This window comes from Felis catus, chromosome B1, assembly GCF_018350175.1.
Source record: "Felis catus isolate Fca126 chromosome B1, F.catus_Fca126_mat1.0, whole genome shotgun sequence".
In the NCBI taxonomy this organism is placed as follows: domain Eukaryota; kingdom Metazoa; phylum Chordata; class Mammalia; order Carnivora; family Felidae; genus Felis; species Felis catus.
The window spans coordinates 39,280,387-39,293,939 of NC_058371.1; the positions used below are offsets into that span (position 1 = coordinate 39,280,387).

At 44.7% G+C, this 13,553-nt stretch overlaps 1 protein-coding gene across 10 annotated transcripts in view; it reads right to left on the minus strand.

The window, feature by feature from the left end:
- Nucleotides 1-1,300: 1,300 nt before the first annotated feature.
- CSGALNACT1 (chondroitin sulfate N-acetylgalactosaminyltransferase 1) overlaps nt 1,301-13,553 on the minus strand; it is a 347,804-nt gene continuing 335,551 nt past the window's right edge. For all 10 annotated transcript variants that reach the window (XM_023252542.2, XM_023252543.2, XM_045055452.1 and 7 more), the window contains 2 exons: nt 5,908-5,989; nt 1,301-3,277 (listed from right to left, as the gene is read on the minus strand). In XM_023252542.2, coding sequence (XP_023108310.1) covers nt 2,988-3,277; nt 5,908-5,989 — 372 coding nt within the window. In that variant the 3' untranslated portion in view covers nt 1,301-2,987. The remainder of the gene's footprint in view (nt 3,278-5,907; nt 5,990-13,553) is intronic.

The window sequence follows — 13,553 nt, forward strand, 5'->3', positions numbered from 1 at the left end:
CAGCCCTGTGAGGATGCAGGGAGATGGGTCTTCACCAGACACCGGATCTTGATCCTGGATTTCTCAGCCTTTAGGACCTGAATAATCATTTTGTTGCTTAAGTCACCCAGTCTAGGTATTTTTGATATAGCAGCTCAAACTAAGATCCCCTCTTACATGCACTTTCAGAGGGCTCATACTGTTTGTTTTTTAAAATTTTATTTTTAAGTAATCTCTACCGCAACATGGGGTTTGAACTTGCAACCTCCGGATCAAGAGGTGAATGTTTTACCCACTGAGCCAGCCAGATGCCCCAAGAGGGCTCCTACTTTTTGATAAAACTGCTTTAGCTAAGTTCTAAAAAGGGAGAAATGGTTTAATATTATGCTGTTTCCTCTTCTCTTCAGCTACCCTCAGCAATTCTTAACCAATTGCTGAAACTCAGTTCTTAATCGCTGCCTCAGGCATCTGTGAGATGCAATTTAAACAAGCACAAATGGCTAGTTAGCCCACAGTACAGCCTGGGACTGTAGCATCTGCAGGACACTTAGACCTAATTCCATGATCACATTTGCTTCCTGTTGCCTGCCTATTGGAAGTACGTCCTCCAGACACTGGAAGAATATAGGAGGAGTGTGCTGGTCAGTCCCACAAAGCCAGACGTGCCCAGAATCTCTAGTATCACCAGGGTATGTGAAAATATGAAACTCAATTAGAAAGGGACCTTGGGAACCATTTCTCAATTTCTTCTAACTAAAAAGGACAAGTAGGGGCACCTGGGTGGCTCAGTCGGTTAAGTGTTCGACTCTTGGTTTTAGCTCAGGTCATGATTTCATGGTTCATGGGATCAAGCCCCACATTGGGCTCGGTCCTGGCAGCATGGAGCCTGCTTGGGATTCTCTCTCTCCTTCTCTCTCTGCCCCTCCCCCCACTTACGTGTGTGCACACTCTCTCAAAATAAATAAGCTTTAAAAAAAATAAAAAGGACAAGTAAAATGTATTCACAGCCAGAGTTTTCATTATGGTTCTCTCCTTCTATACCAGTGGTTCTCAACCAGGTGTAGTTTTATATCCCCCAGGGGACATTTGGAAATGACTGGATACATTTTGGTTGTCAGCCTAGGTGAGAGATGCTTTTCGCATCTAGTGGGTGAAGGCCAGAGGTGCTGCTAAATGTCCTACAGTGCACAGGACAGCCCCCACAACAAAGAATGATCTATCCCAGAATGTCTCTAGCACCAAGGTTGAGAAACCCTGGTCTCTGCACATGTAAAAAGTTTTCCCAAAACTAAAAACATGGCATTCTTGCTCCAAGAAGAAATCATATCCACAAATCATATTTTATTAGCTCTCCAATGCCACCTTACATTCATGTTCTGTGTTTTGATTAAAATTTGTGAACTACCAGTACAAATCAATATAATGCATTTTTTTTCTTTTTCTTTCTCTCTTTTTTTTTTTTTTTTTTTTTTTTTTTTTTTAACACACCAACAGCTTGAATGTTCCTGAAGCTTTTAAACAATGAGTTGACTGGGGGCAAACAGAAGGCAAGGAATCACAGATAATTAGCTCATGCATCTGGTGCTGGCTAATAAATAATTTTCACATGAATGTAGAAATCACTCAATGTTAACTGTATTTATTTTTTTAAATAGTTGGAAACTGTAATAAAATGCCATTTTCAGAAGCATCTTAGTGACTCAGTAGAACTGCGTCATTTAAAAAATAGTTACTTCCCTAGGTGGGGGTAGGTGAACATGTAGCAAAGTCTTACATCTCACTTGACTCTGGCAGATGGAGTGATCTTTCACAAAATACATTTGTCTGCATTTCTTCCCATGAAAGCCAGCGGCCAGGAAGAGCACCCTGCTTTGAAAAGAGATTGTTTGGTTCACACAGTATACTTTGGTTTATTTAAACAGGTAAGAAAGTGATCCCCAGTTCTCCTGAGGAGAAAATGTATTTTTTGACTTCTGAATAAATCAAGATATTACCAGTCTGAGTTTTCCTTTTCTGCTAAGGTAAAAAGTGTATCTTTCTTTCCTTCCAGTGTTCAGTTGCTCCCCTTGGGAAATATTCTTCAGATAAAGTATCTATATGTCTTGATGTATCAGTAGCCCCACACCATGACTTCCATATGACCAAAGATCTGACATTCGGTGTCTGACGGGATCAGCATTTGGCATGTCCTTGGATATGGGGATCAATCTGAACGAAAAGTTCTCATAATATACCTAAAAGTATTTTCTTAAAAGATATAAAAATGTATGCTAACTTGTGCTCTCTTAGTAAGGCTTGCAAGTTGGTAATTAAATAAGCAGAATATAACTCATAAGCCAAAAAAGTGCATTTTTAAATAAAATTGAGAAATGGAGATGGTTAAAACGATGATAAAAAAGATGAGCAGATTATTTTTGGTTAATCTTGGGTGGAAATGATACAATAGTCTCTTTTTTTTTTTTTCCTTTTTGAGTCCATTTGGTTTTGTTTAATATACTCACAAGGATTGCCATGGGTGTATCTTTGAGTATCACGAAGTCTCCTCACCTGTCTTCTGATATTTTAGCATTCCTGGGCACTACAGCTCTACCAATATAATCGTTCATATGGGGAGACATATGCTTGCCTTTCATTCCCAAGAACTTTTTACAAAACTGGTCTCAATTCATGAATATTTCAATGAGCACAAAAGATAACAGCTCTCACTTTGCTGTACACACAATCAGAACCTCCATGCCATTAGGCTTATAATCTCACAATCATTCTGCCTTTGTCAGACACTACATGGGATGCATTTGGGCTACTTTTGCAGGCAAAGATTTTAATTCCTGTTGCGTAAAGCCAAACAGGCAGAGAGAAATCGGAGGCTCTCCCCATCGTCGCTTTTACTAATCAGTTGAATTCTTTTTTTTTGCCCTTTATGGAAATCTTTTCCTTGTCACAGCCACTTACTCAGTAATCACAAAAGGGAAAAAATAAACCATCTCCCCAAATCTATCCCTGGGAGTTCATGTTTTTTTGCTACTTGTCTTCTGTTTCTGTTTGCGAAGGTGAGCCTCTATCTCATGCCTGAAGACCAGCATCCCCAGCTGCCCATGGGATGCCTCGTTCATGGCCTTGGACTGCATGCACATCTTGTACTGCTCAGGGGTCAGTTCATCCACACAGTGCTTCTCATGCCAGAGGTGGAAGAGTCCCCGCACCGGCGTCCGCACCACTATGAGGTTGCTGTGGAGATACTTGCGATAAAGGTGCACATCCTCTCCACCCCAGCCTTTGATGTCCAAATCAAAGCCACCTGCCAGGAGAGAACACACCGCTGAATCGAGCTGCGCAGCCAGTCTCCTGATCTGTACTTGCCTTTCTGATCTGTACAGAACTTTGCATGAAGAGAGGAAGCATTAGGGGAGATGTTTCACCGCTCCCCCCACCCCCCAAGTTATGAGCATGTCCATCCGGGAAAGGGAACTCAGGACCTTGGTGGCAGTGGTGGCCAGCATCAACTCCTTGAGAGAATAAGACTGCAAAGAGAAGCCCCAGCACCTGCCTGCTTCCGAGAGCCATCAGCAGTGCTAATGTTGGCCTGAGCCCCATGTTAAGACTTTTCAGCTTAAAACCTTCAAATGGAAACTCTTGTTTCTGTTTGAATGTGGCCTCCTGTCATTCAAACAAAGTGAAGCAGGGGCTTGCAGCCTGGAAGAGTAATGGGATCTCAGCATGAAAAAAACTACATCCCACAAAATACTCTGCCTTTCATACACTAAAGTGGTCCCAAAAGCTGTGTGTCCATCACAGGCCGGTGAAGTGAGGCATGTTTAAGGGACTGGCCTCCCAGTTCTGAAGTTCTACTCAAAAAATGTGGTTTCACTCCATGGTGGACGCCTTCACAGAGTAATGGTCCCTTAAAGTCTCACCTTTATAAACTGAGATGCCCCATGTCTTTTCTTAACCTAAAGCCCACTGCAAACCAAACAGAACCAGAGAAGACTTGTGTTTTTTGTCACTGTCCCTTTCTCACCTAGGAGATTTATTTAATTCGTACAAGAAGGAGTAAAGTCATCCTCAACACCTTTCATCAGAGGTATCATGTAGTCCCTTTACCCTCTGTAGCCCCCAGGCTGCATTGCTCTGATCAAGGCCATCGCTGGGCCTGGGGGAGGGGCTCCCGCACAGGAAAACTGCATCCCAACCAGGGCTGGGCTATGTACACGAGTGATTCATTGTACCCCACTGGTGGGCCAGTGTACGATACTGAGTCAGGTGTCTAGAATTTGAGTCTTGGTTTGGCCACTTCACCTCTCTTGAGTTTTGGTTTCTTTATCCTGAAATGAACTAGAGGTCATAACCAAATGACATAGTAATGTAAGGGGCAGTGCTTGGTTATCTGTAATTGATTTATTATCATCGGTATCATCACAACTTATTAAATAGAAGGTGCAAAAGTTAAGATGCTTACAAATAAATATAAGATTGCAAAGAATTACCTGGGTCCAGATGTGACCCAGAGATTCTGAGGTCATGGCCACGGCTTACTGAGGAAAAGCACCCTCACCAGCCAACTGTCCCCACACGTTTCAACTGCAGCTATGCCCCATCTTTAGGAAAATCCAATTTATTCTAAATTCAAATTGGATAAACATACACCATTAAAAAAAAAAAAGTCCTTCCCTGTACACAGAACAAGGAAACAGAGTTTCTTGAAATGGAAATCTGCTTTAGAAAAAATTTTAGTCATTTTTAGAAATCTGATTTGCACATAATCATTTAGAAATATTTCTTAGAGAAATCAAAGAACACCTATGGTTAGTTGCCGGTATGTGGGAGCACCCAGCCACTCAGAGACCAACGTCCTGGGTGCTCTGCTGCTTCTTTAGCTTCAAGTTGTTTCTTTCTTTCTTTTTATAGGGGTTCTATAGTCCCTGAAGTCTACTCCCCTCTGGACAAAAACCTGGGGCTGCTCAGATTGAGTCACTGATCTTAAAAAGAGACGCATTAGGCCTCGGGCGTGAACAGGAATCACCAGGAGAGAGCAAGAGGAGCAGACTCTGGGAGGCCCACAGGGAGGTGGAGGGATAGAAGTCTCCATGCTCTGCAGGGCCTCCCTGACTCCATCCAAGCTTGGGGTCTACCCTGAGCCCCTGAGCGCAAGATCAGGGTCTCGGGCCTGTTCATTCATACCCTAGTCACGTATAATCCACAATTCTGTTTCAAGGCACATGAGTAGGTACCACTATGGGGAGGGGAGTGGCATTTCCAAGGGGGACAGGAGATGCTGTGTTCTCATCCTATGTCCCTCACTTGCTGCAGACCCTTTGCCTTTTGGTCTCCTCAACTGCAACCTAAGGGCCTTTCCTCTTGGTGCTCTGGGAGTGTGTGTGTGTGTGTGTGTGTGTGTGTGTGTATGTGCACACACACATGTATGTGTTGATGCTGACTGTACACTCAGAGCTTGAAGTAGCATTTGGAATTTTTGCAAGTTCAGCAGAGAGAAATTTGGATATTTTCTGGTATGTGATTTTCCAAAATTTCTCATGTTGCCCTTATTTTTTTCAGTGGCCCCTGCTACTATGGAGGCCCAGAAAGTTCTGCATGAGAGGGACTACAGCCAGAACTAGGTTGGAAGGAGATACTGGGGGGACCTGCCTTGAAGCTGCCTTTTTGCAACAACTGCCTTTTCCCTGAGATTGTGTGCTACAACTGGGGTGACTGAGAGGGGCTGATGGAGATTATAGGGGCTCATGTGTTGCACACTCCCAAGCCCTGTCTGGTCCAGCGCCTCAGTCCATGATGAGAGGAAGGGCCTTTCCTAGGAAATGACACCACCTTTGTCATCAGACTCCTGGGAACCTGCTCTGACTTCCTCGTGGCCTCTCACGGCCTCTTGGTGGCAGCAGAGGCGCGGACTCGGGGCCCTTTGCCTGGTCTTACCTATATTGAGGAAGTCTGACCGATACTGGCAGGTCATCCCAAATCCAAAGTCTCTCCAAAATCCAGTCTCCTTCTTTATGACCTGCAGGGAAAGCACAGTCATTTCAGAGGGGAGGATAGAGTAGATAAAAATAGAGAGGATTCACAAACTTGTGTAAGCAATGCTCAATAGGGAGCCCATCCCACCACTGCTCAGTAGCCACAACCACAACCCCGTGTGGGAAATGCAGATGGATTTGAGTCCTTTCAGAGGGTAGGAATACAGTGAACTCACCAGTTCCAAAATGGGCCTTGTGATTTTTGGCACCTCTGGTTGGAATGTTTCTAGGGTGTAGGCATGAAAACACACAGGCGCGCGCGCGCACACACACACACACACACACACAACACACACACACACTCAAAAACAAACCAGGAGAGCAAGTTTTTGAGCAGCGCCATGGAAAAGCCACCTACGTGTCTGGCCCAACACCAGTGCCAGAGAGAATTGGAGGCCTCGGCCCCTCGCATAGGGCTGGGCAGGGAGCCAGCAAAGGGCTCAGGAAGTGGAGAAAAGGGATCGAGAACAACTCAGAATTCAGCTGCCCTGGCACAGGGCACAAACAGGACTCCCTCGGGGAATAAAAAGAAAACCTGAGAAGGCAGCGTGTTACTCCGGCTCTGCTAAGTCTCACTTGCTGAGGTAAAGGGCGCCAAGAGTCCAGGTTCTGAAGAAAGACTCTGTCCATTCATCTTTAAACTGTTTTAAAACCAAACTGTTCCCCAAAGCATCTGTGGTGGTGGCAAGCTGCAGGGCTGCCGAGAGACCATCCAAGCAGTGACTGTCTTCAAACAGCGAGACCTGGTCCTCCTCAGTCTCTTACTCGGCAAGTAAATTTCCAATGCATTTGCTCAAGCACCAAGGCTTTTAAAACACTGTAATTGTTTGGCTGAAATCACTCTGGGACTAAGTCTGACACCTTAATAGCTCTTTTCTATGATTCATTCTTGAGGTCAACATAGGTGCTTAGTGGAGAAAGTGCCCTCCTGGGGAAGGGAAAGGGGAAGGAGGCTGCCCCTTCCCCATCCACTGGGATTTCTGCATTTTCCTGCCTGCGAGGTCTGGCTCTGTTCACTGCTAATCAGAGCCCGGGTGTAGGCTGGGAGGAGCACCAGCATCTCCTCCCAACTTGACCACTGGCTGGCTTTTTTGCCTCAGGCAGGTCCCTCACTTCTTTGAGCTTCTATTTCCTTTCCTATAAATGAGGAAGTTGAGCTAAATCGAGGCTAAGGTCTTTTCCAGGTCTACTATCCAAACATGCATCCTCACTGCTTTTTCACCTTCCCGAAGTTTCATGTTGTCGCCACTACAGCCTCAATTACATTCCACAAATGGTTTGTGGAAGGGCTGTGAACTTAAACATTTCTCTACTCTGTAACCCATGTAAGCACCTTATTTTCATTACAACCTACACATAGATGTTGCCTGCACAGAGTGAACACACACGCGTCAGGGCTGCTGAAGGGAAATAAGGACCAAGAGAGGTTTTGTCCATTAGTGGCCCAGGAGATGTGCTCCAATTCTTCTGCAGAACAAAGGCCTGTTATACAATATCTCCCAAGTGACAAGACAATTTCATTAGTATCAACTGGAAAGTTTTGCAGGGCAGGAAAGTTTGGAAAAATCTCCACTGAGTCATTTTTTAAAAATGGTTTCTGTTTCATACCAGGTACATGGTTTCTGTTGCAGCTAATGGCTTAATGTCTTTTCTGCTGGTCAGGACACAGACAGTCCTCTAAGCTTCTAGGTAAAAATGGAGTCAAAGAGAAGTGCCAGTATCCAAACTTCAACCATTTGGCTGAGGTCTGTATGGAATCTAAAAGAGAAAGCTCCAAACAGGAAGAACAATGGGCCAGGGCTCAGACCTGGGCTGTGATGCAGTGCCCAGCAAGGTTGAACAAGGTAAAGAGTGAACCTCACCTGGGGACAATGTGACAGAGTCAAACTGATTTGTGAGCTGGGGAATGCACCTTATAAACACTTATTGATGCCAGCTTTAAAGTTGGCAAGCCAGGGAAAGCCACTATCTGATATGCTCATTGAAATTTAGCCCTTGGTGGAAACTGATCTGATCCATACCCTTAGCATATAATGTCAGAGCAAGATGGAGTTCACGTATGACAGGCTCTACCATCCACAGCTGTGACGAGTCATTGGACTAGTGCCCTCAACGAGCAACCTACCTGTGAGTGAGTACTCTCAAACATGCATCAGATCACAGCTCATTCTAATTTAAAACCCTGCAGGGGCTTTAATTCCATTCTCTCTAATGCAATTAGAATAAAACCCAGAGAAAACCTCTAGCCTGCAAAGGTCCTATGTGACCCAACCCTGGCCTGCCTCACTCATCTCATATCCCCTCGTACAGTGTCTCATTCTTTTCTGCCCTTGAACATACCAGGCTCACAGGTCTCTAAGGCTGGACACTTGCAGACTCCCTATCTAGGTCACCTTTTTCCTGCTCACCACTGAGCTCCAATGTCACTTGCCTAGAGCAGTCATCCTTACCCTCCCAGCCTTTGTCAGCACCACCCCCCACACCAACATGTCACTCTCTGTCCCATCGCCTGGTTTACTTTCTCTACAACACTTATGGCTCTCTGAAATTATCCTGTTGATGCATCTGTTTCTCTGTTTTGTCTTCCCCTATGACCACTGGTGAATGTCTGCCCAGGGCCTTGGTCTCCTTCACAGCACCCAGATCACTATCCAGCAAACAGCAGGTGCTCAATAAGTGCTTCTCCAATGAAAGAATGAAGAGCAGTCCTGGGGCAGTGGAAACAGACATAGTTCAACTAGGGAATTCGTGAGTGGCTCGGAGAAGGCCTAGGAACTCCAGGGCGAAAATTCTCAGAATTGTGTAGCTCTGGACCAACAGACAAATACGTTTTCACCTTCCTGCGGACTGAGCAGAGGGCCCTACTTCTTTTTTTTTTTTTTTTTTTTCATGCTAGGTCATGTTTTATTATTTAAATCATCCCTGATACTTTATTTTTTTTTCAATATATGAAATTTATTGTCAAATTGGTTTCCATACAACACCCAGTGCTCATCCCAAAAGGTGCCCTCCTCAATACCCATCACCCACCCTCCCCTCCCTCCCACCCCCCATCAACCCTCAGTTTGTTCTCAGTTCAGAGGGCTCTACTTCTTAGAATCTCTGCCCCAGGCCTCAGGAGCTCCACTGCTCTGTTCAAGCTTTGAAAAGATACACACCAATGATGTTTACTACAACAGAGGAGGAAGAAACCCTAAGATAATACGTTAAAAGAAAAACATCTCCTGTCCTGAATTTCGCCGCTCCGTTTTCAAGTGCTATCCTCATTTTTAAAAAATGTCTTTCAAGAGCTGGCTTCCTCTCAACTCTCTGCAGCACCCTTTCTCTCCCCACCTTAGATCTCGGCAGAGCACTGCGGGACATGCACACACCACAAAAGGACAGTTGTGGAGCCCGCTCTCCCACAGGAAGTTTCCAGACCCAAAGCTCTGTGGGCGATTCACGTGACAGGGGTGATTATTTTCTATTAGGACCAAAACACAAAGCACAAATCAGCGTCTCTCCCCAAAGATGTGGGAAGGCGGCCGCCCTGCAGCTGCGCGGGGAGCCGGGGAGGCAGCGCCTGTTGCTTTAATGGTGCTGACTTGGACAACTGCCCGTGAAGCAATCTGGGCCCTGAAATAAAATAAATAACAAATACTCAGGCAAAGTATTTCCTCTAAATCAAAGAGAGCCTCCCAAGAACTGAGGTTGCGTTCGCCCAGCCTCACATTCACAAATGCCAGTGGGATGTGACCCGTGCAGTCCCCAGGCCCCGCGCTTAGAGGGCTCCCTGCCTGGTTTCATGCGCTTCAAATTCTTAATTCTTAAAGGGCCCTGCATTTTTCACTGTGCACTGGGCCATGCCAATTATGTGGTCAGCCCTGCCTGTGAGCCGCACACATGCTGAGCTTCAGGGGCTTTGGTAGCTGGGCTGGGCACTCCACGACCCCACCCTGTACCTTCCTTATTATCAGGGTCCTGAGGGAGGCTGCGTGTACCTTGCAGCACGGAAGCAGAGTGACCTGCCCAGGAGAACTCGGCCACTTGTGGCTGAGCCCAAACCAACACCATGATTGCTGTGACAGTTTCCATTTCTTGAGAAGATATTCTGGAGGCACAGCTGTCATAGAATTGGTTTAAGAATGGACTCAAAAGCCACCTCCTCCAAGGTCTGTATTAACCCACATTTTTCTACAAGTCTTCTTTTATTGGTATCTGCTTAAAAAAAAAAGTGTCAGGGTGCCTAGTGGCTCAGTCAGTTAAGCATCCGACTTCTGCTCAGGTCATGATCTCACGGTCTGTGGGTTTGAGCCCCACACTGGGCTCTGTGCTGCAGCTCAGAGCCTGGAGGATGCTTTGGATTCTGTGCCTCCCTCTCCCTTTGCCCCTCCCCAACTTGTGCTCTCTCTTTCTTTCTCTCTCTCTCTCTCAAAATAAACATTAAACAAAAATTTTTTTAAAGATAAAGTGTCTTCTGAAGGGTGTCATATTGGACCAGGAATCGTCCAGGTTCCCTATTCCAGGAATCTACCACCTAAAGCTCGACTCTATGCTCTCATGGAAGCACTCTGAGGCCACAGGACACATCCCCTACCACCCAGTATCCTTAGCCCAGTCTCCATCATACGGGGCAGGATCTGAGTTCCCAGCCCTGCCACTTAGCAATCTGAGCAAGTGACTTATTCTCTAAGCTTCAAATTTTCAGCTGTGAAATGAGCATAATAATAGCTCATCACCTTACTGAGATTCCCCAAAATAAAGCAGGCACAGTGCTGGGTTCCAAAAGGCTTGAGTACGGCACCTGTTAACACTACTTTTGGAACTCAGTGAGTGTCTGCTTTCCGAATATTTAAAAGCAGACCAAAAGGATGGACTATGCCCAGTCAGCAATTTTTAGAAATTTAAACCAAAATGCAGGTTAGTGGTGAAATACTTCTTGGAAGTGGGTAGAGACAGGTAAGGGTATATAATCCAAGAGGGCAAGGACAGGAGCCATTACAACATTCACACGCTGGACAGAGGAGCACAAAGCCACTGGATTTAAATGATGGGTGGGATGCATGGTGGACTGAGATGTCAGGCACCGCAGGCAGCAGAGATGGTGAGGAGATGGCCCCGAGGGGGGAGGCCGGCACACAGGGTGGGTATGCTTGCCTGGCAGAGCAGCCGGCCTGGGTGTCTACCAAGCTGGTACCATGTGCCGGGTGCTGGGGTTTGCAGACATTTCCTCTGTAACCAGTTTCAGAGTCAGTTTGTGGAGAGCAGTTAATCCCACAAAGGAATCGAGGCTGGCAGTGTGGTGCCGCAGCTGGCCAGTACCAGCTCACCAGGACTGCACAAGTCTCTTCCTGCCTCGGTGTTCAGTGACATCACTCTGGGGGCCTGAAATAGGCCACAGTGGGAGTACTGACACCATGGAAAGTGGCAAATGCTATGAATCAGGGCTTTTCTCTCCCCCACCTTTTCAGAGTGTGGGTTGTTAAACATTTACTAGCACACCACTGGCTCTGTGCCATAAAAGATTATTTAAAATGAGATTAATCTGTGTTTTGGAAACGTATCTCTGGCAGGGGGTAAAGGAAAGACCAGATTATAGGAGAGGGAAAAGGTTTACAGACAGAAGAGGTAGAAGATTCCGGCAGTGGCCCCAGCAGGTACAAGGCTTGAGCCAAGAGAGTGGAATGTCTAAAGTTAATAATTATTTAAATGACAGTCATTCCTTTCTCTCTGAGCTCTTTCTACATTAAAGCATCAGCAAGTTTTATCTCAGGTTTAAAACTCAAGAAATTAAATGTTAGCATAAAATTCCATCATTTTGCATATTTTTTTATCATTAATGGCTTGTACTCAAAAGTAAAGAAATAAGTAGTCTGAACACATATACACACACAAATCATAAATGTAGCTTCTGGCTTTAGTCTGAAGACAGTGTTATCAAACAGCAGTGGCAATGGCCTGAGAAGCAATGACTAGCACAGGCACTAACAAGGTCACATTTGCAGGGCTGCTCTGAAAATTTGTCTTGTGTTTGCATCCGTTGGTAATTTTTGTTACAGCTACATTCTGGATCTGTATTCTCCCTTCACCTTGATACTGATGTATTCCAGGGGTGGCTCTCAAGAGTATCTCTATCTCTATCTCTATCTCTATCTCTATCTCTATCTCTATCTCTATCTCTACCTGTATCTCTATCTTGTCTATATCTATATCTATATCTATATCTATATCTATATCTATATCTATATCTATATCTGTATCTATGTCCTGTATCTTTCATGAATGAGGCGAAATGAACCGTTGGTAGGAAGTCTTTCCTAACTTACCATCTCTAATCATCTCTTTTTATTTTATACCTTCTCAGCACCTACACATTCTGTCTCCATTAAATTAATTTCTGTAGCTTTATGTTCTCCTTTGGAATTTTTGTCAGATCATTTCCTTTATATTTCAGCCCTCATCAAGATCCTAGCAAATCTGCTTCCATTGCACTGGGGTAAGGAAATCCTGCTTTTGGCCTGAGTTCTGCTACTAGCTGGTTGTGTGATCTTGAGCCAGTCTATAAAAACAAAACAAGAGGGTGAGCAAAGTGACCTCCCCAATCACTTCTGAGCATAAGAAACTGTTTCAGTTCTTCTGACTCCTCCAGAATGTCTAGTCTAGTTCTCTGCAGGCGGCAAGTGCTCAATACATGGCTCATCTAATAACAAACATAATCAACACATCCTTTTTGGATGGAGAACCCCCAGTGTCTCAGAGACAACTGCTATGTTTCTCTAGACTAAATCATCGTGAACACTGAACCCTAACATAATCAGATTTGCATGCTCCAGGATAGCTCTAAGGTGCATTTGGAAATAAATGTCAAATATCCTGCATTTGCAGGATAATTCAGAGGCTCGAGCTATGGATGCAGTGATCTGAGTTCTGTTTCTGCTTGACCATTAATTCTGGAGATCTGAGAAACTGGCTTAACTACATCATACCTCTACCTCCCCTTTGCACCTGCTTCCCTGCAGGAATGGTAATAAAAGGATAAAACTTTTAAAGTGTGAAATGAAAAGAATTCCTTGCAAGCAAATAAGATCTTATGAATTTGAAGTTGAAAAATTAATCACATCTGATGTCAAATGCGAAGAAGTACTAAGTACTTTATTTAACCAAGGAGGCTTATTGTATCCCTTTCCCCCAACTCCCAAACACTATTAGAAACAGAGAACTCATGGAAAGGAAACAAAAAACTTTTGTGTCTCCACAGAAGTGATATCACCCTAAAGTAGATAAAAACTGGTTCTTGGGGAGTGAAAAACTCTTACTGTGTTGACATATACTGTGTTTAGTATATGCAGCACACATATACTAAATACGTGTCATATTTGTGTATATAAATTACAGATACATAAACAGATATTCAGTATATATCTGTGGTATTAGAATTTCACTGAGGGGAGAGAGAACTCATTACCATACTTGGTCATTACCATTACCAGCTTGGGCCCAAAGGGAAATCATGCTAGGATTGGTGAGGAGCAAACCTCGTCCAACCTCAGGGGACCAGGCTGAAACCTT